The 26,561-nt window shown below is 45.8% G+C and overlaps 2 protein-coding genes across 5 annotated transcripts in view; both read right to left on the bottom strand.

Annotated features, from left to right (window-relative positions):
• Positions 1-4,746: 4,746 nt before the first annotated feature.
• On the bottom strand, positions 4,747-6,280 carry LOC148111572 (maestro heat-like repeat-containing protein family member 6). Its single transcript, XM_087880760.1, has 3 exons — positions 6,178-6,280; positions 5,158-5,223; positions 4,747-5,038 (listed from the first exon to the last, which is right to left on the bottom strand). Exons 1-3 carry the CDS (start codon positions 6,278-6,280, stop codon positions 4,875-4,877), a joined length of 333 nt encoding a protein of 110 aa, XP_087736886.1. The 3' UTR covers positions 4,747-4,874.
• A 528-nt stretch (positions 6,281-6,808) lies between these two features.
• The window catches only part of LOC148111573 (maestro heat-like repeat family member 5), a 41,879-nt gene continuing 22,126 nt past the window's right edge, over positions 6,809-26,561 (bottom strand). For all 4 annotated transcript variants that reach the window (XM_087880756.1, XM_087880757.1, XM_087880758.1 and 1 more), the window contains 19 exons: positions 25,750-25,872; positions 25,068-25,217; positions 24,306-24,425; positions 23,666-23,745; positions 23,014-23,149; positions 22,560-22,655; positions 20,976-21,080; positions 20,296-20,431; positions 15,696-15,814; positions 15,211-15,360; positions 14,857-15,011; positions 13,106-13,253; positions 11,563-11,714; positions 11,065-11,202; positions 10,455-10,569; positions 9,417-9,560; positions 8,497-8,673; positions 7,795-7,944; positions 6,809-7,557 (listed from right to left, as the gene is read on the bottom strand). In XM_087880756.1, coding sequence (XP_087736882.1) covers positions 7,387-7,557; positions 7,795-7,944; positions 8,497-8,673; positions 9,417-9,560; positions 10,455-10,569; positions 11,065-11,202; positions 11,563-11,714; positions 13,106-13,253; positions 14,857-15,011; positions 15,211-15,360; positions 15,696-15,814; positions 20,296-20,431; positions 20,976-21,080; positions 22,560-22,655; positions 23,014-23,149; positions 23,666-23,745; positions 24,306-24,425; positions 25,068-25,217; positions 25,750-25,872 — 2,565 coding nt within the window. In that variant the 3' untranslated portion in view covers positions 6,809-7,386. The remainder of the gene's footprint in view (positions 7,558-7,794; positions 7,945-8,496; positions 8,674-9,416; positions 9,561-10,454; positions 10,570-11,064; positions 11,203-11,562; positions 11,715-13,105; positions 13,254-14,856; positions 15,012-15,210; positions 15,361-15,695; positions 15,815-20,295; positions 20,432-20,975; positions 21,081-22,559; positions 22,656-23,013; positions 23,150-23,665; positions 23,746-24,305; positions 24,426-25,067; positions 25,218-25,749; positions 25,873-26,561) is intronic.

Genomic DNA, 26,561 nt, shown 5'->3' on the forward strand with positions numbered 1-26,561 from the left:
GGGGGGAAATCCACTTAACAACTGTCTTGCTTCAGAACAGCAATGTTGGGCTCACTTGTGTCGTAAGTCGAGGACCGCCCATATATTCCTCTGGGTTGGTATCTCCCTGTGAAGGAGCCAGGGTTGCCAACTGATCTGATGGCAGGAAGCTTACGTTGCTCCTGGGCCTTTGCTGCTTCTTCTCTGCAGCAATGAAAGCCTTCCGAAGCACGGAAACCCTGGTCCACTCCCGAAGTTTGCTTTCCAAGGAAGCCCAGGCAGGTAAAACGTTGGCCGTTCCCCTGCCACATCTGCTGAGGAGTTGGCAAGCCACACCGCACCCTCCGTGGCTGAGAGTTCAGTGGGCCGTCCCTCACGGAGGGCCTCTGCGCCACCGGAAGTGCCAGGGACCCCAAAACTGGTCAAGGGGGGGGAGGTTTCCAGGAGCAGCGTGTCTCCAAAATTAACCCAAAGGCGCTTTTCCCAGAATGACCCAGTTGGAAGTTGGAGCAGTGGGGAAATTCAAAAATTTTCCCTACCGGTTCTGTGGGCGTGGCTTGGTGGGCAGTTGACCGGGTGGGCGTGGCTTGGTGGTTATGTGAGTGGGTGGGCGTGGCTGCACAACTGACTCACACGCAATGCAAAAGCTGCTTGACTTCACACAAAATGGCCCCTGCAACAAACAGGAACCTCACAGAATCACAGAGAGCTCAAAAAGAAATTATTGCACTTTGCACAAAAATAACACAAAAGCTGCACAACTGACTCACACGCAATGCAAAAGCTGCTTGACTTCACACAAAATGGCCCCTGCAACAAACAGGAACCTCACAGAATCACAGAGAGCTCAAAAAGAAATTATTGCACTTTGCACAAAAATAACACAAAAGCTGCACAACTGACTCACACGCAATGCAAAAGCGGCTGAACTTCACACAAAATGGCCCCTGCAACAAGCAGGAACCTCATAGACAATCAGGCACAGCTGATTTCTCACAGCTGATTGGTAGTAAAAAAATGCTAAAAAAAAGTTTTTAAAAAGCTCCGATATTGCCTGGTTCAGCTGATTGTCGTACTTTTTAAAGCATTTTTAAACTATCGGTTTGGGCAAAAGGTAGCAATTATTACTATCGGTTCGGGCTCACCTGCCCAAACTGGTAGCATTTCACCCCTGCCTTGGAGGCCTTCTACTCCAAACCACTTCTTTTTTTTTATTAAAAAGTTTTTTTTTAATTTTACACATATTTTCCCTTCCCTCCTCCCCCCTCCTGCCCAACCCTCCCACCCCCACCCCCCCGACTTCCCAGAGCAAATACAGGCTATAGCATTTAACAAACATATAAAAAAAACATAAGCTAACTATCTATAGATTTATCTCCCTTTTACACTTTAACTCCCCTTGTTCGTATCTGAATATAACTATTTAAACCGATTATTGTTTGAAAATAATGAATCCAACTTCATTCTTGTCCGTTCCTCAATAATACGCAAGTCTTCTTTCTTCCAGCATTGCACAATCAGCACCCAATTACAATTAACCATCACATCTCCAACCCTTACATATATTAACCCATTGACAAAATATTTTAACCAATCTTAAATAAACTATACTGTAAAAACCTTATTTGTACTTTTTACCCCATAAACTCATATTAATTCTTCCTGGGAACATGCCTTACTTAATAAGTTTGCATAAACTTATTCATCTTATTCTCTACAAATACACTGCTTATAATCAAATAACATCTTCACTATTTGATATCTATAAAAAATATTGTAAAAGACCTTCCCTCAACCCTTGCACCACTTATATTTTCCTTATACCCCACAAGTTTATATTTATTCTTCAACAAAACATTCTTTACAAGCTTATATAAATTTTCAGCAAAGCATTCCTTAAAATTAACTTTAGTGTTAATATACTTCAGGACAAAAGTGAAAGTTTGGTCAGTAGCCCATAACAATTCAAACGTAAGATTACTTAATATAACTTTTCAAAACAAATCATGTCCCTAAATAAAAGTCTAGTCATTCATTTTCACTACTACTATCCTCCCCAGGCAAAAAGATTGTAATTTTTCCATCTCGATTTTTTCCTGACTTTTTTGCGAATCTTCTTCTTCAGTCTTATTCCTCCATCTCATCATGTTGAGAAACTGACCGGGACATGTTCAGAAAGTTCAAACAAGGTATGCCGTATATATCGGGAAATTCCAACATTCCAAAATCAAATTCTGATTATTATTTTTTTACAGAACTTGGCTGAGGAAAGACTCGTAAGATTATGCCACCATCTCCTGGAAGAATTTGGAAAGACTGGGCAGAAAGTGGAGAACGAAAAGAAAGGAAACGGAAAGTGGAGAACGAAAAGAAAGGAAACGGAAAGTGGAGAACGAAAAGAAAGGAAAGCCTTGGGGTAAGGTAGTCCTTGACTTAGAACAGTTCATTTAGTGACCATTCAAAGTTACAACGGCACGGAAAAAGTGACTTAGGGCTGTTTTCCACAGCATTTCCCAGGGTCACACAATCCAGATCCAGACACTAGGCCACTGATTCAAATTTACGACGGTTGCAGTGTCCCAGGGTGACGTGATCCCCTTTTGCGACCGTCTGACCAGCAAAGCCAATTCACTTAACAACCTTGTTGCTGATTTAACAACTGCAGAGATTCACCTAACAATGGTGGCAAGAATGGTTCGTAAAATGGGACAAAACTCACTTAAAAATGTCTCACTTAGCAACAGAAACTTTGGGCTCAATTGTGGTCGTAAGTTGAGGACCAACCATGTTTCAACGGTCATCAGTGTGAAAAAGGGACGTGAAACACTTTCTTCAGTGCTATTGTAGCTTCGAACGGACACTAAATGACCGGTTATAAGTTGAGAACTACCTGTCCTGATATTTCTATGCCTTTTTGGTCTGCCTTTCTCCACTTTGGGGCATCTACCATAATTAGACGCTATTCTTTTCTAAAGAAAAGAAGAATTAGGGGCGACATGATAGCAGTTTCCCAGTATTTGAGGGGCTACCCCAAAGAAGACGGGGTCCAATTATTCTCCAAAGCACCAGAAGGCAGGAGAAGAAACCACGGAAACTCATCAAGGAGAGAAGCAACCTGGAATTGAGGAGAAACTTCCTAAGAAAGAAGACAATTAACCAGTGGAACAGCCTGCCACCAGACGTTGTGCGTGCTTCATCAATGGAGGCTTTTAAGAGGACAAAGTTATCTTAGATTGTGTAAATTCTCCTGCTTGAGCAGGGGTTCGGTTAGAAGACCTCCAAGGTCAGGGGTGAATCTCCTGGTTCGGACCAGATTGCCCGATCCGGTAGCGATGGCGGCGGGTGGTTGGGAGAACCGGTAGCAAAAATCCCTGCATCCCCCCCCACACACACACACCATGCCCAGCTGACCCGCACGATCATCAGAGGCTTTTTTTTTACTTTTGAAAGCATTTTTTCTACAACCTCTTCCGCCGAAAAAATGCTTCCGCCGATCCCAGCTGAGTTGCCCGATTGGCAGAGAGGCTTTTTTAAAAAATGCTTTAAAAGCCTCTGACAATCCCAGCTGTGTTGCCTGATCGGCAGAGGCTTTTCAAAGCATTTTTTTGCATTTGCAGAAAAAATGCTTTGAAAAGTTAAAAAAACAAAGTTGGCCATGCCCACCCAGTCACATTACCCCCCCCAAGCCACGCCCAAAGAACCGGTAGTAACAAATTTTACATTTCACCCCTGTCCAAGGTCCCTTCCAGCTCTATTCTATTCTTCTTCTTCTATTCTCAAAACAATTTCCCCTAGGAGACGCACATGAATATATGATTATGGACAATGTCTGTACTGAACAACTCCCTTAATCCATTTAAAAGTCATTAAATCGATCACGGACGCAGGATGACCTGGTTTATGACCGGTCCAACTTACAACCTATGAGGCTGGGCTCATTCAGGGCTGAAAGTTGAAAGGACTGCCAGGAACAGATACGAGGAGGGGACCAGTGCTCGGCCACCTTCTGGCTTAACAAACTAAGTTGAGAAACGTCGCATGCTTTCCAAAGGAGATCAGGGCCCATGGGAAGACGCCTTTGGGATCCAGAGGTTTTCCCGAAGGCTTTTATTCAATGCTCCATCTATGTGGATAATAATGAGCATCTTTTTGGAGGACATTAGATCTCCCCCCACGGAGTGTTCAGCTCTCTGCATCTGCCCTACTCTAGGCGTTCCTATTTCTGTTGGAAGACGAGCAAGAGTGGAGATGTTCCAGATATCATCGATGGTTGATGGTTGCTACCACCCTTCTCCAATAGCACCTGTGGCTCTGTGACCTTCTCGTGGAACCTTCTCCTCTCTCTGACATTAAATTGTTCTGTCTATCTCCAGGGCCTGTTTCCACAATCTCCCTGCCAGGTCTTCTTTCTGCGACGTTCCTTCGTGGTCCTTCGCGGTGTAAGAATTATCTTCACGCTTCCTCGCTTTCCCCAAAGACCAGCTGGAAGGCAGGTGCCCAGAGGGTCATGGGTTGCCCCTTCCCCACTTTGGAAGAGCTTTATAGCTCCCGCTGGCTTTAGAAAGTTCAAAGCATCCTTAAGGATCCATTTCATCCTGGGCCCCCCTCTTTTTGAACTATTACCATCTGGCAGACGGTACAGGACAATAAAAACAAGGACAAATAGGCTGAAAAACAGCTTCTATCCCAGAGCAGTAACTATACAATTCTACGTACAGTGCAATATGAATACAATACGAGGGTTTTTTAATTCAATTGCATACAATGTGAAGGAAGTGTGTTTTTGTTTTATTTTTATAGGGTTTTTAAAAAGTATAATATACAGTGAGGATGGCACTTAATTTCATTCTATGAGGTGCCATGACAATAATGGAAACTATGAAACTATGAAACTATTATTGCTTGGTCTCGGAGATCCTCCTGATGCCTTTGGAGAGGAGTTGACTACTAACAAGACCCGGCTTGATCAGATGGCCACACTGCCGAAAGATTTCTTGCATTGAGTCAGCTGCAGCCTGAGCCACTGAGGCTTCGGAATCGCCTTGCAGATCCTGGAGACCTGAAACGAATCCAGAAAACAAAGGATTTCCGGGATCAACCGTGAGAACCAGCCCTGATCAGCGACAGAGCTTCTGGAGAAAAACTCCTTGTTTCAAGCGAGGGAACTTTGAAACTCACCCAGGAAAACTTCTTTCATTTGTTTGGAAGTCATCACTTCCGGTTGCATGTATTGCGCGCAGCAGCCTGGGCACGTAAAAAGAAAACGTTGGTGGGGTTAACAGAGACGGCTAAATCGACTGATTCAGGAAAAAAACGCGCAATTCATTGGTTTCCACTTGGAAGAGTCGCTTTGGGACTTTACGGGATGGTTCCAGGGATTGGGTCTGTCTAATAATAAGAAGGACGAGGGGTAGCCGTTCTTCCCCTGTTTTTGTCTCCAGGCCTCACTGGAGGCTTTCAAGAAGAGATTAACGAAGAGATTGGACAGCCACTGGTCTGAAATGGAATCGGGTCTCCTGCTTTAGCAGGGGGTTGGACTAGAAGACCTCTAAGGTCCCTTCCAACTCTATTACTTTATGTTCTAGGACTGTGCAAACAACCATCATCTTGGAAAAAAATCTAAGCAGCCTTGAATCCAGTTAATACTAGAATGGGAGGCCAGCTGGAAAGTTTTCCAGAGAAAAAGCCACGGCTGTGGGTTTGCCTATACAAGAGAGAGGGATACAGGCCAGGTAGTCCTCGACTTCTAACAGTTCATTTAGTGACCATTCAAAGTTACAATGGCACTGAAAAAAGGAACTTACAACTGCTTTTCACACTTGGAAGCGTTGCCACATCAAGATCAAAATCCGGATGCTTGGCAAACCGACTCGTATTTATGACGCTTACAGTGTCTTGGGGGTCAAAGATCACTTTTTGCGATCTTCGGCTGAGCCAAATCCGGGAGGAAGCCAGATTCACTTAACAACCATGTGGCTAACTTAACAACGGCAGTGATACCCTTAAGAAAGAGGGCAGGAACTGCCTGAGAAACTGTTGCGCGATCGTAGCCGTTCCGGAGAAGCCACACGGTATAAGAGCAGCTTCCAGTCTGATTAAGCGACATGGCTTAATTCTGCATAGATTCTTTTGGTGACAAGGCCGCCCGCCTGTCTTGGGTTTTCCTGCCCTCCTTCCAGAGTTGGCATTGGTGATTACCAATTAAGAGGGCAGCTGCCTCGCGATGGGAAGAGTTCCGGCTCCTCAGGAATCCCAGCATCTGATCCAACATCGCAGGAAGGTTTTGCTTGCATTTATTCATCTGGGGAACACAAGGCAACAAAGAAGCCAATGAACTATAGAGCTTTTTTTTTTTTTTTACCAAGGGGCTGCTTTCTTGGTCAAAGCCAGCTGGGTGTCTTTGGGAGTTCTAGTCCCTCCTTAGTCACGATGGCCAGCTGGGTGACTTTGGTGCAGTCCCTCTCTCTCAGGGCAACCCACCTCACAGGGCTGAAGTATAGAGCTTCCTTTTTTTTTCTTTTCTTTTTTTTTTTTACCAAGGGGCTGCTTTCTTGGTTAGGTTTCTAGTCCTCATGTCCTCAACAACTTACTGTACTGTACTAAACTGTGACATTATTATACTATGCTATACTTTACTATACTAATTGATATTTATGTTATTAGAGACAGTTTTATCCAAATTAAAAGCAAAAAGGAAAATAAAGAAAAATAGCAGATAGTGAAAAAAGAAAATAGAAAAAAAAAGGGAAAGAAAAATGATAAGGAAATGGCTTCTAAACTTATAAATGCATTTATATTTTGCCCCCCTCTATGTCCTAATTTCCTTTTCCCACAAACTGCCATTTCCAATCCTCAAACCCACAAACCAGCAAGGTTTCTAGTCCTCATGGTTGCATGGAACCTCTGCTGTACCCGAGAGAGCAAAAACCCAAGAAGAATCCCTCTAGTCAGTTGAGTCTGGTGCTTAACGCCTCAGGCAAGAAACCAGGAACCGGTGAGTTCTAGTCCCGCCTTCATCATGATAGTGAGCTGGGTGACTTTGAGAGTTCTAGTCCCGCCTTTGGCATGAAAGCTGGATGGGTGATTTTGGCTAATTACCAGGAGACGGTGAGTTCTAGTCCCCCCTTGGGCAAGCAAGCGGACTGGGTGACTTTGGGCCAATGAGCAGGGAATGGTGAGTTTTGGTCCTGCCTTAGGCATGAAACCCAGCTGGGTGACTTTGGGAGTTCTAGTCCCTCCTTAGTCACGATGGCCAGCTGGGTGACTTTGGTGCAGTCCCTCTCGCTCAGGGCAACCCACCTCACAGGGTTGTTGTGAAGAAAAGAAGAAGTATTAGGGATGCCCACCGTCTTGAACTATTTAGAAAAATAAGAAAGGCAGGGCAAAATAAAGAAATAAATGGTTAGTTTACTCTAATCTGGAAGAAAACAGGCCAGCTTGGCTCCTACTTACAACCACGTAGCAGATGTTGGAGTACATGCTATGAAGACTGGTGTACATTTCATAGTCAAACAAGTTGCTGGGAAAGCCCCCCCAGTTCATAAAGGACACGCAGGAGTCGAGGGTCTTCCTGGAGACCTGGCCGAGGGAGGAAAGACACCTAGTTGGGTCATGAAAGGTCTTCAAGGAAACAATCAAGTTCAGGGAGCACCAAGGACCCCACAACTTCAGGATTGTCTACAATGTCTTTGCATTCTCCAGAGTGTCCACGTGGTACAACCACGTTGCTCTGAGTGAAGATGGGGGTACAGAGTGGTCTCTGTGAAGGTAGCATGATCAGAGCAGGAGCTCAGCTTAGCCAGCCCTTCAACTCACCTCTTTTGTCCGATCATTTGACAGTTGTATGAGGAGGGGAATAAGGCTGTTCAGGATGTTTTCGGCCATATTACTGTTCCGTAACTCCTTCAGTCCTTTCAGGAGCATGCCGAAAATGGTGATGGAGGTATTCCTCAGTTCGATGTCGTCCTACGAAGGAAGAGAGACAGGTTAGTCCCTCCAATAGCAGAATAGCCATGCAGAAGTTTCTTGAAGTTTGCAGGAGAACACACAAGTTCAGAGCACACCTATTCCCAGTTCAATGTCCATGGAGATGGTCAATCATCCAGGTCATGGTTGCCCCAAAGATGGGGAGCCCAACTCCAGTATGCTGCCTGGAGAGTTCTGGGAGTTGAAGTCCTCACCTCTTAAAGTTGCCAAGGTTGAGAAATCCTGATCTAGACCAGAGTTGTTCAATCTTAGCAGCTCCTTCTGGACTTTCTCCCATCTTTATGGGAGAAAGAGAGAGATAGAGGGAGAGGGAGAATGAAAGGGAGTGCAGGAGGGAGGGAGGGAAGGAGGGAGGAAGGAGGGGGAGAGAGAGAGAGAAAGAGAGAGAGAGAGAGAGAGGGAGGAAGGGAGTGAGGAGGGAGTGAAAGAGAGGGAGAGAGTGAGTGAGGGAAGAGGGGGAGAGAGGGACGGAGGGAGGGAGGGAGGGAGAGAGAGGTGGAAAACCAGTTTGTTATGATTTGGTTGACTTACATCATGAAAATGTTTCAGAAGGAGCGGAATGAGGTTGACTGCCTTCACCGCATGGGTTTTGATATCGAGGTTCCTGAGGAGGAAATGCAGGGTCCTTATAGCTTCTTTTGCCAAGGTCTTCTGTTCGTGACAAGCGCAGTTTAGCACTGGCATCAAGAGGGGTTCCAAGATGTTCTTCTGGAGGAAGCAGGGAAAGAAACGAGCAATTAAACGGTCACTGGAGTTCTCTGAGTCTCACAGCGATCATGACAAACGCAAGAGAAGGCCACAGAGCATAGAAGAAGAGGGTTGAAAAGGAACTTGGAGGTCTTCTAGTCCAACCCCCTGCTCAAGCAGGAGACCCTAGACTCTGCTGGACAAATGGTTATCTAAACTCTTCTTGAAAAGCTCCAGTGATGGAGCACCCATAACTTCTGGAGGGAAGTCGTTCCAAGGATGAATTGTTCTCAGGGTCAGGAAATTTCTCCTTTGTTCCAGGTTGTTTCTCTCCTTCATTAGTTCCCATCCGCTGCTTCTCGTTCTGCTTTCAGGGGCTTTGGAGAATAGGTTGACCCCCTCTTCTTTGGGGCAGCCCTTCAAATACTGGAAGACTGCTCTCAGGTCTCCCCTGGTCCTGAACAGGATACCAGAGATGGAAGGGACCTTGGAGGTCTTCGAGTCCAACCCCTGCTCAAGCCAGAACCCCTATACCATTTCAGACAAATGTCCTCCAAGAGGATCTGGCCTCTACTTGCACCTTCAGATCTTCCAGGGTTGCAGCCATCTTTGTAGAAGAGACACCACTCTAGCTGTCCTCTTTCTGCTGGTTGCCTTCTTCTTCTCCTTCTTCTCTCCTTCCCAGCCTTGTAGACTTCCCAGAGAGCGAGGTCACACCTGCTACTACCTTGGAAGCCACTCCCTTCCTGCCCCCCATCTCTTACCTCAAACGGGTGTTGGATGAGGTTCCCCAGTCCTCTAACGCTGAAAGTCTGTATCAGCGGATATGGCTGGGTCATCCATTCCTTCAGCACCTGGAGGATGTCTTGGATGACAAAGAATTGGCAAATTTCCGGGTGAAACAGCAGCTGAAGAAGAAGAGTGGAGATATGGAGCGTTAGCCAAGCCAAGGAAGAGAACTTCCCTGAGAGCCTCGACTAAAGATGCCACTTTCAGCCATTAAGGGGAGAGAAAAAGAAAATAAACACAGTCCTCGGTTAGTGACCGCTGAAAGTCACAACGGCATTGACAAAAGAGATACGTCCATTTTTCAGAATTATGACCATGGTAGCATCCTCATGGTCATGTGATCAAAATTTGGGTACTTGCCGGTCCATATTTGAGTTGAAGATGTGGCTCTTTCGTCAACTTAACTGATCCGTTATGGGTGTACATTGTTATAATTTTAAATTGTTTTAATTGGGTTGTTGATTTTAATTTATTGTGATTTGTATTGGATATTGTTTTTGTAAGCCGCCCTGAGTCCCTCGGGAGAATGGCGGCATATAAATATATATATATATGACGGTCGCAGTGTTTCGAGGTTACGTCATCCCTTTTGTGACTGTCTGATAGGTAGTGTAAATGATAGTTGCAAGAATACAAAAAATAATGCAAAAAGTAAAAGGAATTTGGGGTCATTGAGTCTTCCTTCCTCCCTTCCTCCCATCCTCCCTCCCTCAATCTCCTTCCTTCCTTCCTCCCTCCCTCCCTCCCTCCCTCCCTCCCTCCCACAACTTCTGGAGGCAAGCCATTCCACTGATTAACAGAATACCAGGAGACCTTGGAGGTCTTCTAGCCCAAACCCCTGGTGAAGCAGGAGACCTCTACCATGTCAGACAAATGGCTGTCTAGTTTCTTCTTCAAGACCTCCAGTGATGGAGAACCCACAACTTCTAGTTTCTAACCATAAAGTTCTGTTGAACCCTGGGCAACTTTCCTTGAGCTCCAGAAGGTTGGGGTGCATCTCAAGGTCTCCTCACCTCCGAAAAGAAAACCATCCCAATGGTTTTGTGTCTTAAATCGGGGTGGCGCACGTAGGTCTCAGCCTGTCGGAGCATGACCTTCAGCTCATGTTTCGAGTAGTTGAACAAGATCCTAAGAGAATAAATATGGAGAGATCAGACAAGATCTGCTGGTTAGGGAGAAGAAAATCACCAAGCTAGAGAAATCATGAGCTGAATGATCGATAAATGAATTACTCAATGAATTACTCCATTTAGAGAATTTCTCACCCTCCCTCTCTCCCTCTCCCCTTCCTCTCTCTCTCTCCCTCCCTCTCCCTCTCTCACCCTCCCTCCCTCTTTCACCCTCCCTCTCTCTTTCTCCCTCTCCCTCTCCCCTCCCTCTCCTCCCCTCTAATCTTTCCTCTCTCTCACTTTTGCCTTCTGTGTGTCTCTCTCCCTCTTTCTCTCCCTCTTTCTCTCCCTCTTTCTCTCCCTCTCCCCTCTCCCCTCTCCCCTCTCCCCTTCCCTCTCTCTCCCCTTCCCCCTATCTCTCTGCCTCCTCTTCTTCCTCCTCTCCCTCTGCCTCCCCTCCCTCTCTCACCCACTGCCCCTCGTAGCCAAGCTCTTTTGACTTTTAATTTCTTACCGGACCAGGTGGAAAATGCCTTCAAACACACTTTCAGGACTCATCAGCATCGCCCAACATTGAACCATATCTAAGTCCTTGAACTCCTCCTGATAGCCGGTGCGCAAGATGAGGTGTTTGACGGCTTTGACTGCGTTGCTAAATGAAACAAAGGCAGAAGAGTTGGTGCCAATCATTCAGCTGATCCCCCTGCACTTCCGACCGTTACAGTATCCCTATGGTCATGTGGTCAGAATTCAGACTCTCGGCAACTGACCCATATTTATGACGGTCGCAGTGTCTCAGAGTCACGCGATCCCCTTTTGGGACCTTCTGACAAGCAAAGTCAACGGGGAAGCCAGATTCACTTAACGACCATGGGACTTAACCAGTGCAATGATTCACTTAACCACTCTGGCAAGAAAGGTTGCAAAATGGGACAAAGTTCACTTAACGACTGTTTCCTGAGCTTTGCAGAAATGGAGAAAGGATCCAGATTGGGCCCAGGAGATTCCTTACCCCAGATGGTAGGTCTGTTCTGACCCGCTCTTGCCTGCTCCCAGCAGAAAATAGATGTGCGTCACGAGCGCCAGGAGCAGGCTGGAGAACTTATGCTGGACAATGGTTGCTGCCTCAGGAAGCGAGAGGAGGAAGGAGAGCGCATTGGTGGCCTAGAAACAGGAGGAGAGGAGAGTCAGCTCGGGCTCATCAGGTTACTTAGATTCCTCATCATCATCTATTTCTTCTTTTAACGACCCCCTAATCCCTTGCGGGGTGGAGTCTGGGCAACTGAATGGAGCTGAGGCTTTCCTGGCTGGATGCCCTTCTTGTCGCCAATGCAGAGTTTTGTTCGGCAGATACATTCTCATTGTACCCAGAGAAAGAAAAAAATCCTCATGTCCATGAAAGCTGAGCCAGGAATGTCCATGTCTGAGACACGGAGCAAAAGGTTGCTAGAAGTGGGACTTCTGAAACTCCCATTCTACACCCCCTCCAGACTTTGAGAGGCCAGTGGGGTGTAGATACAGGACAAAAGGGAGACAACGAGTAGCACAAGTGAGACAGAACTGGGGACAAAGAGATCGGTAACCTCACGTTTCTCTGTTTGTCTTCATTCCTAAGTGGGCTCTTGACTCTCCACCTCTTAGGGGTCCTTGGAGGGGCCCTGGGTGCTGTCTGAGCGTGTGTTTTTTGGTGGCAGATGTTTCATGACCCAGCTAGGTAACATCCTCAGTGCTGGAAGAGTTAGGCTTAGAGGTAGGGTTAGACTGGTTGGGTCGGGAAACATCTGCAAGAAAACCACCAAGCTCAGTAAGCACCAAGGACCCCACAGTTCAAACCTGGACTACAAATCTATTGGTCTTAATTATTAAATTTCTCCACCGGCCATCTGAGCAATCTGACACTGGGAAGTTTACAACAATGTAATAAAACAATATAACACATAATAAAAATACAGATTAAGAATATTTAAAATAAGATATGACACAAAGTACTCCGTTGGGTGTTTGCCTTTGTTGGTTCCTATCATGTATTTTCTTAAATCAAACTCTTTTTTAGTTATTTCTGTAAGAAATAACGTAAGAAATGAATAAAGGAATCAATTGAATTATGAATGATTGGATGAATAAAGGAATGAATAAATGGAGGAATGTATGAATAAACGAATAAATCAATGAACGGATACATGAATGAATGGATTAATGAATAGATGAACCGATGGATGGATGGGTGGATAGATGATAGAGCTGGCTGGCTGGCTGGCTGGATGAATGGGTGGATGAATGGATGGATGGATGAATATCAAAGCTGTTCTGGTGAGGAAGCCCACAGATGCCTCTACTTTCAATGGGGCACTTTGGGGGGAAGGGGGGCTTACGTCAAATTTTGCTCCGATTTCAGCCCCCACCAGTTTGCCCTCTGCCTCCCTCCAGCCAGGGCATGCCTGCTCCTGATGAGGAGACCCCCGAGGGTGACTCTTCTGCTCAGCCCCTTCCCCCTTTCCTCAGGCCTGGCCCACCTGCAGATCTCAGGAAAGGAGAGCCACCGGTTGAGGGCTTACCGCAATGGGCATGATGGATTTGCTTGTTCCCCTCCCAATAGCTTCGGTGCTGGGATCGTGGTCATCAAGCCTTTTGAGGAGGGGCTTCATGATCTTCAGGTTAGCATAGGGGTCTGCAGCCAGCGCCCTCCACAGTTCCCTGGCACTTCTGTGCAGGTGGAAAAATGGATTGGGGAAAAAAATCAGATTCTTTCCCCATTTTCAAAGAGACGGCCATTCCAGATAGATTAACCCCCCCAACGGAAGAAAGGGTTAGAGAACCGATGGCCAAATGAACTGCTTTAAGGCATGGAAAAAGATATAGCTACAGGTAGTTCTCGACTTGCAACCGTTTGTCTAGTAGCCATTCAAAGGAGGGCCTCTGCGCCACCGGAAGTGCCAGAGAACCCAGAACTGGTCAAGGGGGGGGAGGTTTCTAGGAGCAGTGTGTCTACAGAATTAACCCAAAGGTGCTTTTCACAGAAGGACCGAGTTGGAAGGGACCTTGGAGCAGTGGTGAAATTCAAAAATGTTCCCAACCGGTTCTGTGGGCGTTGGTTGGTGGGCATGTGACCGGGTGGCCGTTTCTTGGTGGTCATATGACCAGGCGGCCGTGGCTTGGTGGTTATGTGTCCGGGTGGGCGTGGCTGCACAACTGATTCACACACAGTGCAGAACCTCACTGAATCACAGAGAGCTCAAAAGCAAACGATCACACTTTACACAAAAGTAACACAAAAGCTACACAACTGACTCACATACAATGCAGAAGCAGCTGGACTTTACACAAAATGGCCCCTGCAACAAACAGGAACCTCACAGACAATCAGGCACAGCTGATTTTCTCACAGCTGACTGGTAGTAAAAAAATGCTGAAATTAGAAATTACAAAAAGGTTCCGACATTGCCCGGCACAGCTGATTGTCGTACGTTTTAAAGCGTTTTTTCTTACTACCGGTTCGGGCAAACAGTAGCAATTATTACTATCGGTTCGGGCGAACCAGACCAAACCAGAGGATTTCACCCCTGCCTTGGAGGTCTTGTACTCCAAACCGCTTCTCAGGCAGGAAATCTTATCCCATTTCAGACAAATGGCTGTCCAATCTCTTCTTGAAAACCTCCAGTGATGGTGCACCCACAACTTCTGGAGGCAAGTTGTTCCACTGGTTAATTGTTTGCACTGCTAGGAAAGTTCTGCACATTGTAGGTTGCTTCTCTCTTTGATTCGTCTCCATCCTTTGCTTCTTGCCTGCCCTCAGGTGGTTTGGAAAATAGGTTGACCCCCTCCTCTTTGTGGCAGCCCCTCAGATATCAGAACACTGCTATCCTGTCCCCCCTCAATCCTTCCTTTCATTGAACTAGAGAGACCCAATTCCTGCAACTCTTCTTCATATGTTTTAGGCTCCGGTTCACTAATCATCTTCGTTGCTCTTCTCTGCACTCTTTCAGAGTCTCTGCATTGTTTCTACAGTGTGGCGACCAAGAAAGTTAAAAAACCAAGGAGGTCCAGCTGCCTTTTGGAAAAGCACCTTTGGGACAATCATGACCTGGATGGTGGAGACAACCAGCCTAGGAAGCTCTCAGAATTCAGATCGTCTGCACAGCCAACTAGCGACTGCACTGGCCCTCAACCAACCCAATGCAACCTCCCCCCCAATCAGCACATGACCTGCCCACCCCAAGCTACAGATATTCACCCCTATCGCAAATGGTTGAGAATCTCTGTAGAGTACAAGAAAACAGGAGGCACATCTCCTTGAGGTTCTTCTTACCCATCGCACGCCACCGAGCACTCGAGGAGAATATCCACGACTTTGTTCACCCGTTTGGACGCCAGGTGACACACTGCCTTTAGCGTTTGTTGTTTGGTGGCAGGGTCCAAGATCTTCGGGAGACGTCGGTAGATCTCCTTGAGGATCATGGGCAGCTATGGCAAAAGAGAAATCCAAGGGATGACCAACTTTCTCAACAGCCCTAAGATTACCTGGTGGTCTCCATCCAACCCTAGCCTTCTTAAATCCAGCTGAAGTGTTGTCACCAAGTCAACAAGGTCTCACCCATTCTCATCTTTCTTTTCTACAAAATCTCCTCTATCCCTTTTGCTCCAAACCGTGCCATTTTCTTACCTCCTCCATGTCCATCCCACATTCTTCCAAGAACGAATTGAGCAGGAGTCCCGCAGTGTGTGAAATGTTTTTGTCCAGGTGTGTCAGAGCTGCCAGGGCTTTTAAGATCAGGTCGTTTATTTGAGACGGGCTCAGATGCTCGCCAAAGGCCTATCGGAAAGAAGAAAAGGAGACCATGAAGAGATGCATCAGGGTTTTGACAAGCCAGAGACTTTGACCCGTATCTGGGGACAGCACCCCATGTAGAGAGGCAGGCCGTATTCCATGACATCCACCACGTGATATTAGGATGTGGGTGAAAGAAGCCAACATGGCAGCCGAGATCGCCTGCTCCTAGACATTGTGGGGGATGGATATCCACCCTCCGGCCTTTGGAGCCTGCCGTCCCCACTGTGATATTGACTTTTTTGAGTATCTCCAGGTCAAGAGGAGGAGAAAAAGGAAGGTCAATAAGAAGCCAGGCAAAATGCTGAACGAAAACGTACCGTAGCCATTTTGGAGATGTTATTATAAAATATTGTTGGGCCCGAAAAGGAGAAGTCTTCCCTCAGCCAAGTGACGACCTTCCCCTTCTTGTTTCTAGGTTTCTCATCCATTTCTTTGGCTTTGGAGGGAGGAAAACAAGAGAAGGTCAGATTTTGGCATTCGGAACTTCTGAACATCCTTCGTCTGACGGCCGGTTTAGTCGTTCCAACAGAAGAGAAGATCTGTAGCTCAGGGCTGACCTGAGGGGTCCCTGGTGCTCTCTGGGCTCGGTGGTTTTCTCGTTACCTAGTTGGGTCATGAAACCTTCACAAGAAAACAACAAAGCTCAGAGACACCAGTCCTCCTCCTCCCCACTCGCTCCCTCTTTCTCTGCCCCCCTCCTTTCTCTTATCTCACTGATCAGGAACGAAACAGGTACAATGACCTCTTTAGTGGTCCAATTACAGGCAGTCCTCGACTTACGGCCACAACTGAGTCCTAAGCAAGACAGTTATGAAGCGAGTTTTGCCTCAGGTTGCGATTTTTTTTCTTGCCAACGTGGTTAAGTGAATTGCCGCAGCAGTTAAGTTAGCAACCCGGTTGTTAAGTGAATCCGTCTTCCCCATTGACTTTGTTTGGCAGAAGGTCACAAAAGGGATCACATGACGCTGGGACACTGCGACCGTCATAAATCGGAGTCAGTGGCCAAGTGTCCAGATTTTGATCCCGTGAGCATGGGGATGCTGCAACGGTCGTAAGTGTGACCGACAATCACAAGTCACTTTTTTTCAGTGCCGGTTAAACTTTGAATGGTCACTAAATGAATTGTTGTAAGTCAAGGACTACCTGTAACCCCTTTTCTAGGTTAACACAATAGATGGGACTGTAAATGGAGGGGAAATATAGGGCTACATAAGAGACAAATTACATAAATGAAGGAATGAAGGAATGAACCAACAAACGAATGAACAAACGAATGAATGAATCTAACCGGATTTAACCCAGACTACCTTGGTCTGATGTGCAAATGAAGCATTAGGTTGTGAATTGATTGTGTGCTGCCTGGGGAATTCTGGGCATTGAAATCCACATGGCTTAAAGTTGCCACTGGGTTAAGCTTTTAACTAGCCAAATTTAACCGATCCTTTTCTTTAGGTAAACCATTGATATAAGTGCCTGTCTTTCAACCGATTGTGGACGGCTCCCAATTAAAAATTAGAAGACACGTAAAATGGGGTTGAAACTATAAAATTAACAAATAATGTATTGCAATTATAAACCCTCTTTAGCTCTTTCCTTAACAATGCCCACTCAACCCGTAACTTGGTTAACCCGTTTTCTGGCTCCCTGCAATACATGCAGCCATCCAATGACTAAAAGGTGGCTTTGCAAAACACGCTAAGACCCAATCCATGTGCCAAGACTCACAAGCCCAGGCTGGCTGGTGGCAGATGCCTAGCCTAACTCTGTGGTCGGCAAACTGCAGCTCGCGAGCCACATGCGGCTCTTTGGCCCCTTGAGTGTGGCTCTTCCACAAAATACCACCTGCGGGCGCGCACGCACACTGTGATTGAAACTTCGTGGCCCATGCGCAGAAGTCGGTTTTCGGCCTGGGCGAGTCTATTCTGAAGAAGTGGCATTAGAAGAAGTGGGGGTGTCTTGCAGGCGAGAGACGGGAGACGGGAGACGCGGCGCAGGTGGGCCATGGGATACGCAGCGTGGGAGAGGCGCACGCGATTCATGCATGAGTTGAGTCAGCCAGTCAGTCAGCAATCTCCTTGTGCAGTGGTTAGTGCTAGTCGCATCCGCCAATCACGCGCGGGTGACAAAAGTAACTACTCGGAGCATAAAGTTACCTGTATTTTTCCAACCAGCTGCAAATCCTACAGGTATTTTTGTCATCAATTTAAGAATTGTAATTATTTTGTGTTGGTGGCTTTATTATTATAAAATGAAACATTTTTTTAGGTGCCCTGTTTGACATGGCTACAAAGAAGAAGCAAAGAAAAACGGAAGACGAAAACCATGAATTTAAAGTTGAATGGACCGAGACTTTCGCGTTTGTTCAAAACTTAAATGGCCTTCCGACCTGTCTTATTTGTCAGGAAAAATTGGTGCATAACAAGAAATCAAATTTGGAGAGACACTTTAAAACTAAACACGTCCCATTCAGTAGTAAATATCCTGTCGGTGATGCAAGGAAGAAAGCAGTTGAGGAACTTCAGAAGAGTCAAGAAAAATCAAGTTCTGTATTTAATTACTGGATTCAATCTTCCAACAATGTTAATATTGCAAGTTTTGTGGTTAGTCAAAAGATTGCTAAGAGAGGAAAACCATATACAGACGGCGAATACATAAAAAGTTGTTTTATAAATGCATCCGAAGAGCTATTTCGGGATTTTAAGAACAAAGCCGATATTCTAAAAAAAATTAAAGAGTTACCATTGTCTGCTAAAACAGTGAAAGACAGAACAGTCAAAATGTCTTCGAATATAACCAACCAGCAAGTCGAAGATCTTAAATTGGTTTCAGCTTTATCAATAGCAGTTGACGAGTCTTGTGACATAAATGATACAGCTCAAGTTTCACTTTTTGTACGATTTATTTCATCTACAGGTCCTAAAGAAGAAATTTTAGGATTATTGCCACTCAAAGGTCAAACACGTGGAGAGGACATGGCAATGCTGTAATTGAGTACATTGAAAAACATCATATTCCACTCGATAAAATTGTCTCAATTTCAACAGACGGGGCGAAAAGTATGACCGGCGTAAGAAACGGGTTTGTTGCTATTTTGAAAGAAAAAATTAATCACGAGGTACTTACTTACCATTGCATCATTCATCAAGAAGCGCTTTGTGCTCAGACATTTCCAGAAGAAATTTGCAAAGTTATGGAATTGGTGATTAAGATTATCAACTCCATGATAACTAAACCTCTTAATCATCGCCAATTTAAAGGATTTTTAGTTGAAATGGAGAGCGAGTACGCCGATCTTCTGCTGCATAACAAGGTACGTTGGTTATCAAGAGGAAACGTTTTGAAACGTTTCGCTTCCTTATTAACAGAAATTAAAGCATTTCTCCTTGAGAAGGGGATTCGCTATCCAGAACTAACGAACGATCAGTGGATCCAAAAATTTTATTTCATGGTAGACATTACGTCTCATCTGAATCAGCTTAATCGTAAACTACAGGGGAAAGGAAACACCATTTTTTCGATGTTAGAAGAAGTTATTTCAGTCGAAAACCAATGATCTCTTTTTGCTCAAGATTTTGAAAGAGAAACTTCAATTCACTTTCCAAGCCTGTTGAAACATCGCCAAGAAAATAATTCTGATATTGACATTTGCTATTTCAAAACAACACTTTTAAATATGAGGGAAGCTTTTCTCAACAGGTTTCAGGAATTCAGAAACAGCAAAGCGACGTTAGCCTTTGTTAAAAAGCCTCTTAATGCTACTGTAACAGAATTAAATGTTTCTCCCTTTAATATTGACATTGGCAACTTTGAAATGCAATTGCTGGATTTCAAAAACAAAGAATTGTGGAGCTCGAAATTTGAACGTCTTTGTGCTGATACAGAAATATTGGAGAAAAATAAATGTGAACTTAGTTCACAGCACAAGTGGTCTGCTTTGAAAGACCCGGAGAAGGAAGATATGATGATTTTTAACACCCGGAATAGTATTCCTGACTCATATCATCAACTGAAAAAAATAGCGTTTGCTGTTTTTTCCTTATTCGGGTCTACATAGTTATGCGAACAATCATTTTCAAGCATGAACCTTATCAAGAGTAAATTGAGAAGTTGTCTTATTGATGAGAACCTGGAATCGTGCCTAAAATTAAAAACAACATACAAACCTGACTTACTCAAACTTTCCAAGGAGATGCAAGGCCATTGTTCACATTAGTGTTTGTCAGTCATTGTCATGATTTAATTTTATGGATATTGTAAGGTCAATTGTAAGAAATTTAATTTTATCAATAAATAATATCGTTATTAAGTATGAGATCAAGTTTTATTCAACGTACCTATAGTTTAACTAAGACTTAAAACTTTAAGTAAAGTTTATTAAGTTAATTTTAGGGAACGTTGTGGAGTGAAAGAAGATGTAGTGTCGAGGAGATGGTTTGGACATATAAAGAGGATGAACAAAAGGAGATAGACGAAAGAAGTATACAGGACGAGTGTGGATGGGAGAGATGGAAGGGGTCGACCTCAGCGAACGTACCTCCATCAGATTGAGGACGTTCTTAGCAAAGGCCAGTTTAGGAGTACCCTAATTAAGTTAATAACAATGTACCTACCTATCTAGTTTAAGTTTAACCGATTTGGCTCTCCAAAGAAATTTCAATCGTTGTACTGTTGATATTTGGCTCTGTTGACTAATGAGTTTGCCGACCACTGGCCTAACGGATCCACTTAACGTGAGAAACTCAGTCTTCAAATGACCCCTGGCCCTGAGAGGTGCCAATACCAACGGCCAATTCCAGGCATCTCTGCCCAGGCAAACGACCGGGGTCTTGGTCACGCCACAAGCTGTGCCACCCAGTGCTCTCCTGGGCAGTGCGCATCCCTGGGCTCCTGGCAGCCCTTGGAGTCCAACTTTCTCACCCATTTTGCTCATGATGAGGTGGTGGAGGTGGTAGGCGGCCTCTGCGGACGTCTGGCCAACTTCTTTGCTGGTGTCGCCAACGTGCAGGCCCAGCAAAGCCACCAGCTGTCCCAGCAAAGAAAAGTCACCTGTGGGCTAATGAAAGGAAGCAAAAAGGAGGGGAAAGATGAGAAGGGGGGCTCATGAAGGTTTCAGCCAACTGAAATCAGAGCATAGGAACCATAGCACCACAGAATCCTAGAATCCTACCTTTTAGAATTCTAGAATCACAGAATCTTAGAAACATAAAATCTTAGAATTTTAGAATTATCCAATATTTGAATCTTAGAAGACTAGAATCAGTCATAGATTCATAAAATCAGTGAATCCTAGAATCTTTGAATAATAGAATCTTAGAATCCTAGAATCTTTGAATTTCTAAATCATACAATCTTTGAATCTCTGAATCTCTGAATCTTTGAATCTTTGAATCACAGAATCTTAGAACCTTAGAATCCCAGAACCTCAATTGCTGGAAGGGACTGTGGAGGTTTTCTCCTCCAACCCCTTCATCAAGCGGGACTCCTTCTATCCTCCTGGTCACATCCCAAAGATGCTTTTTCCAAAAGGCAGCTGGACTTTCTTCTTTTTCTTCCTTTCTTTGAAAACATCTCACTGCGCATCCCAAACGGTGACTTACGTCGAAATTGACGTTTTCAGAAACGAACTTCAGGAGGTGTCTGATGCTCTTGATGGCCCTCTCTCTCTCGTGTCTCTTGGGAGATTCAATCCAGGGATTAATGTGCTGCCAGGAAAAACAAAGGAGGAGGAGGAAAGGAAGAATTTGTGATTCACAGTTGGAAGAGCCACAGAAGTTGCCAGGACTGGGGAGAAAATCTAAGGAGCTCAACAAATTTGAGACATTGGTCAATTGAGGTCTATTTTAGACTGAAAACTAGAGTAGCAATTGAAGATTTCTGGAATACAACTAGTCTTACAACAGTTCATTTAGAGCCGTGGTGGCACAGTGGTTAGAACGCAGTATTGCAGGCTAATTCTGCCAACTGCCAGAAGTTCAGCAGTTCCATCCTGATCGGCTCCAGGTTGACTCAGCTTTCCGTCCTTACCAGGTTGGTCAAATGAGGACCCAGATAGGAGAAGAACCTGGGTCCTCATTTAGAGAGGGCTGTAAACCACGGTGAAGCGGTATGTAAGTCTAAGTGCTATTAGTATTTAGTCACTGTTCAAAGCTACAATGGCACTGAAAAAGGGACTTACGACCATTCTTCACACTTATGACCATTGCAGCATCCCTATGGTCACGTGATCAAAATTTGAACACTTGGCCAATGACTCATCTTTATGACGGTTGCAGCATCCCAGCTCGGTCCCTAAATGAATGGCTGTATGTCGAGGACTTCCTGTATAAGTAGTCCTTGACTTACGACCAGAATTTGGGGTGCTTACCAAGGTGGATGTTAGGCGACTTGTGACTGGCTTTATGACCTTTTTTTGCCAGGGTTGAACGAATCCCTGTGGTCCTTAAGTGAATAATGCAGTCATTAGCCGAATCTCGCTTTCCCCGTAGACTTTGGCTTGTCGGAAGCCAGTTGGGCAGTTCGCCAATGGTGTTCAGGTGACACCCCCCCCCCAGGATGCTGCAACCATCACAAATACAGGTAGTCCTCGACTTATGACCACAATGAGTCCAAAATTTCTGTTGCTAAAATGAATCCCATCGGCATCGACATAATCTGCATCGGTCAATTGCAGAAGGCAGCTTTACTCGGAACAGCTGCGAGGCTCTATGACAGGGGTGTCAAACTCGATTTCATGGAGGGCCGAATCAAGGTTGTGTTTGACCTCGAGGGGGGCGTGGCCGAGGTGGGAGTGGCCAGCTCAACGTCTCTCATGTCAGGGGCACCTGTGGACTTCCCTGAGACCCTCCCTCACTCTTATTATCATCTCCTCCCTCCCTCCCTCCCTTCCTCCTTGCCGTGGGACAAGAGAGACACGAATATCAGAGAAATAGTGGAATAGAATCATTAGTGAAAAGATGCCAGAGGAGGGACAAAACAAATGTAAATGACAAAAATGAACATCATTTTTTAACTATTGAAATGAGTTCAATTGAATGGTTGAATTGTCCCATGGGACGAGTTGTCCACCCAACAGCCACATTTGCCTATCCCGGGTCCTTGGGAGGGGCTCGACAGCTGGACAGAATCGCCAAATCCAGCCTAAACATCTGGCTGACCAACCCCGAGAAAGAATCACTCTTTACCGTCAAGACATCCTGCAGGGAATCCAAATTGGGAGCCTCGGACAGCAAGGCGGTGAGCATGGTGTTGCAGGTGGTCACCATCTGGTCATAAAAATCCTAGAAGGAGAAAAAGAATATCTAAAGGAAGAAGTGGTGTAAAGGAAGAAAGAGGAAGAAATCCAGGGCTGGGGAACTTATGGCCCTTTTAGGACGACTGGTGGACTGCAACGCCCAACAATCCTGAGCCAGCCACGGACTTCTGGGAGTTGAAGTCCACCCTTCTGCAATCAACGGAGTGGCCCGTCTTGCAGGGCTGGTTTTTCTTCCAGAGTTGGAGGAAATGCTTTCTCGGCTGAACACGAGGAACAAAAGGACATTGGGCTCCATGGATGGATCCAGAGTTTTGGAGGAGATTTTGAATCATGCTTATTTCCAGGTGGATCTCAGATGGCTTGGCTCCATCTGGACTGCTCACCTGAGTTTGAGCTGGTTGTCCTGGGCCGTTCACGTTCAGTTTTGTCACCAGGTAAGCCGGCAAGGAAAACACCTTCTGGATGCTTTTTCTCACCACTTTAGACCTCATCTCGGAGTTCAAGGGGGGCTTCATACGGCTGATGAAAGACGAGAAAAGAGGAGGAGGGTGAGAAGATCATAGACTCATTAGGCTAAAAGGGACCTCGGAGGTCTTCTACTCCAACCCTTGCTTGATGGTCCTTAAACCATCCCAGTCATACGGTTGTCCCCTCTTTTCTTGAAAACCTCGAGGGATGGAGCACCCCCAACTTCTGGAGGCAAACTGTTCCACTGATGGATTGTTCTCGGTGTCAGGAAATTTCTCCTGGATCTCTCTTTGATAAGCTTCCATACATCACTTCTCATCATGCTCTCAGCTACTTTGGGGGGGAAGTTGACCCCCTCCTCTCTCTGAGAGCCCCTCAAATATCAGAACTCCCCTCATCATCCTGGTTGCTCTTCCCTGCACTCTTTCTAGAGTCTCAACATCTTTTTTATATTGTGGTGACCAAAACAGGATGCAGGATTTCTCTCTCTCTCCCTCCCTCCTTCCTCTGTCTCTCTCTCTCTCTGTGTCTCTCTCTCTCTCTCTCTGTCTCTTGGCAGGTACATACCTCATGCAGGTGATGGTGATGATCGCTTGATGGAGATTTTCGATGGACAAGGGTCTCGCGGGCTCATCTTCAATGACTTCCTGAAAAGAGAAGGAAACCCATCTAAGAAAGAACCTGAGATATGGCCACCCTCCAGCTGGCCCTCTTCCCAGCCCTACGCTTTTTCTGGTTGACACAGGAAGTCCCCAGCTTACAACTGGTCACTTAGCCACCATTTAAAGTTTTGAGGGATCTCTTCAGGACTACTTATGACCCAGATGCCAAGTTCCGAGAGGCGCCCCTTCCTCAGCGATCCTGTGACCCCATTTCGGTCACTTGGCCACCAGCTTGCATTGATGGCAGTTTGCAGTGTCCCGTGACCATGATTTAAGTCAGGGGTGGGTAACTGTGGCCTCTTGATGACCTATATAAAATTGGGAAGCCAGATTCCCTTAACAGCCGTGCGATTAACTGAACGAAAATGATTCGGCTAACAACGGTGGCAAGACAGGTCGTACAATGGGCAGAATTCCCTTAACAAATGTCCCACTTAGCAACAAAACCTTTCAGGCTCCATTGATTGGCATTCAATTCGGTTCAAATTCACTTCCAAAAAGGAAGACGCCCAGGAGCACCTGCCTCCCCCCCTCTCCCCACTTACAACGATGTTTGTGACCAGTTCCTGTTTCTGGGGCAAATCGAGGTCTTGCCTCCTGCTGTTGGCAACAGCTTTGGTGATCATGATGATGGACCTCATGAAGGCTTTCTTCAGCCCTTCGTCCTGGAAAACCCCAGTGGGAATGAAAAGAAACCAGAAGGAAGAGGATGTATTTATTTACTGAAACCTTTACGTAGACGATTGTCTTTGGTTGAACTCTGGGGGGCCCCCAATCAAAACATCACTGGACACTCTGTGTGTTACTGGTGATTATTTCCTATCGCAGTTCTGAACGAACGACAAGCCGAGACCCACTTTAGGATGAAAGGCAGCTGAGAGACTTTGCGCCAATCACCAGGAGATGGTGAGTTCTAGTTCCTCCTTAGGGAAAAGGGCCAGCTGTCTTTCGGCCAATCACCAGGAGACTGTGAGTTCAAGTCCCACCCTAGGCACGAGAGCCAGCTAGGTGAGTTGGGGCCAGTCTCAATCCAAAACACGTCACAGAGTTGTTGTGTGGAAAGGAAGAAAGAGTGTAATGCAGGAGCGCTGCCTTGAGGATAATAAATGCAACAAGACCATAGATTCTCCTCCTCCTCCTCCTCCTCCTCCTCCTCCTCCTCCTCCTCCTCCTCCTCCTCTCCCACAACATGCTAGTTGGGTCATGAAATGTCTTTAAGAAATCAAACAAGCTAAGGACTCCGGATTATAATTGTTCTTGTGATTAAACTCAGCATTAAGAGAAGTAGAGGGTGGAAACCTGCCTACCTTTTTCATGCTGGAATACTGATAGAGTATTTCTGAGACAATGTTGTCCAGGAAAGGCATCATGTCCTCTACTTGCGCTCCCAGGACTGCCTGGCCATAGCAGAGTATTAATGTGGTCCGAATCCATCTCTCGGAGAGAGTCTGTGAGTCCTGTCAGTCCAAAGACGAGGGGGTCAAACTCTTTCCCAAAGCACCAGAAGACAAGACAAGAAGCAATGGATGGAAACTGATGGAGCTTCTTAGTCATCCAGGTCACGGTTGCCCCAAAGGGGCTTTTTCAAAGGCAACTGGACTTTGTTTTTCCTTGAAGAGGTTTCGCTTCTCATCCCAGAAGCTTCTTCAGGTCTGACTTGGGTCAAAAGAGAAGAAGCTTTTTGGATGAGAAGCGAAATGTCTTCAGGAAAAAACCAAGCCCAAGCCTTTGGAAAAAGCACCTTTGGGTCTACTCGAGGTGTTTGTTGGGGCAGCTCCTAATCTTCTCTAGCCTTATAAAATAGTTCTCCGGGAGATGGAGATGGAGAATTTCAGCACCACCTACATCTACGAGATCTATGACCAATCTGAGGAGACCTGACAGCCTGGAGCCTAAGTCCTTCTAAGCACATTGGACTTTCCTTCCCAGAATCCCCCAGCCTCCTTCTGCACTGAGTTTCAGACCTTGCAACCCCATCCCTGGTCTTACCTCAATGGGGGCTTCTACTGCAAACGGTCCTTTTGTCTGCCTGAACTGGCCAGCCTCCTCCAGGGCCACCAGAATCTCAGGCAGGTGGCAAAAGGATGCCATTCGAATGGATTCCGAGATTCCCTAGGCAAAGCGATGTTTGTGAATTAGGACATTTATTGATTTATAGGTTCGATTTATATGCCGCCCTTCTCCGGAGACTCAGGGCGGCTTACAATGCGTTAAGCAATAGCCTTCATACTTTTGTATAGACCTGCTTAGTAGGGCTTCCCCCCCCCCAAGCGGTGTTCTTTTTAATACAAAGTCAGCTTATTGCCCCCACAATCAGGGTCCTCATTTTACCTACCTCGGAAGGATGGAAGGTTGAGTCAACCTTGAGCCTGGTGAGATTTGAACTCACAGTAATTGCCGGCAGCTGGCAGCTACGTGCTACTTAACAGCATTTTAGTCCGCTGCACCACCAAGGCTCTTATTTGCACCTAACCCTTTGTCTTTACCTTCCGCTTTCTCCTCCCCTTCTCCACCTCCTGCTCCTCCTCCTCTCTGCAAACCCCAGGCCCTTCTAGCACTGATGAAATTACCTAGCTGGGTAATGAAATGTCTGCAACAAAACAACCAAGCACAGAGAGCACCAAGGACCCCACAGTCCTCCTCCTCCTCCTCCTCTCTGTAACCCCCATTCTCTTCTAGCACTGATGATGTTACCTAGCTGGGTAATAAAACATCTACAGGAAAACAACCAAGTTAAGAGAGCACCAAGGACCCCACAATTCTCCTCCTCCTCCTCCTCCTCCCTTCACCTCTATTCTGCA

This window comes from Pantherophis guttatus, chromosome 18 (assembly GCF_059756535.1).
Source record: "Pantherophis guttatus breed Tessera chromosome 18, ASM5975653v1, whole genome shotgun sequence".
Lineage (NCBI taxonomy): Eukaryota > Metazoa > Chordata > Lepidosauria > Squamata > Colubridae > Pantherophis > Pantherophis guttatus.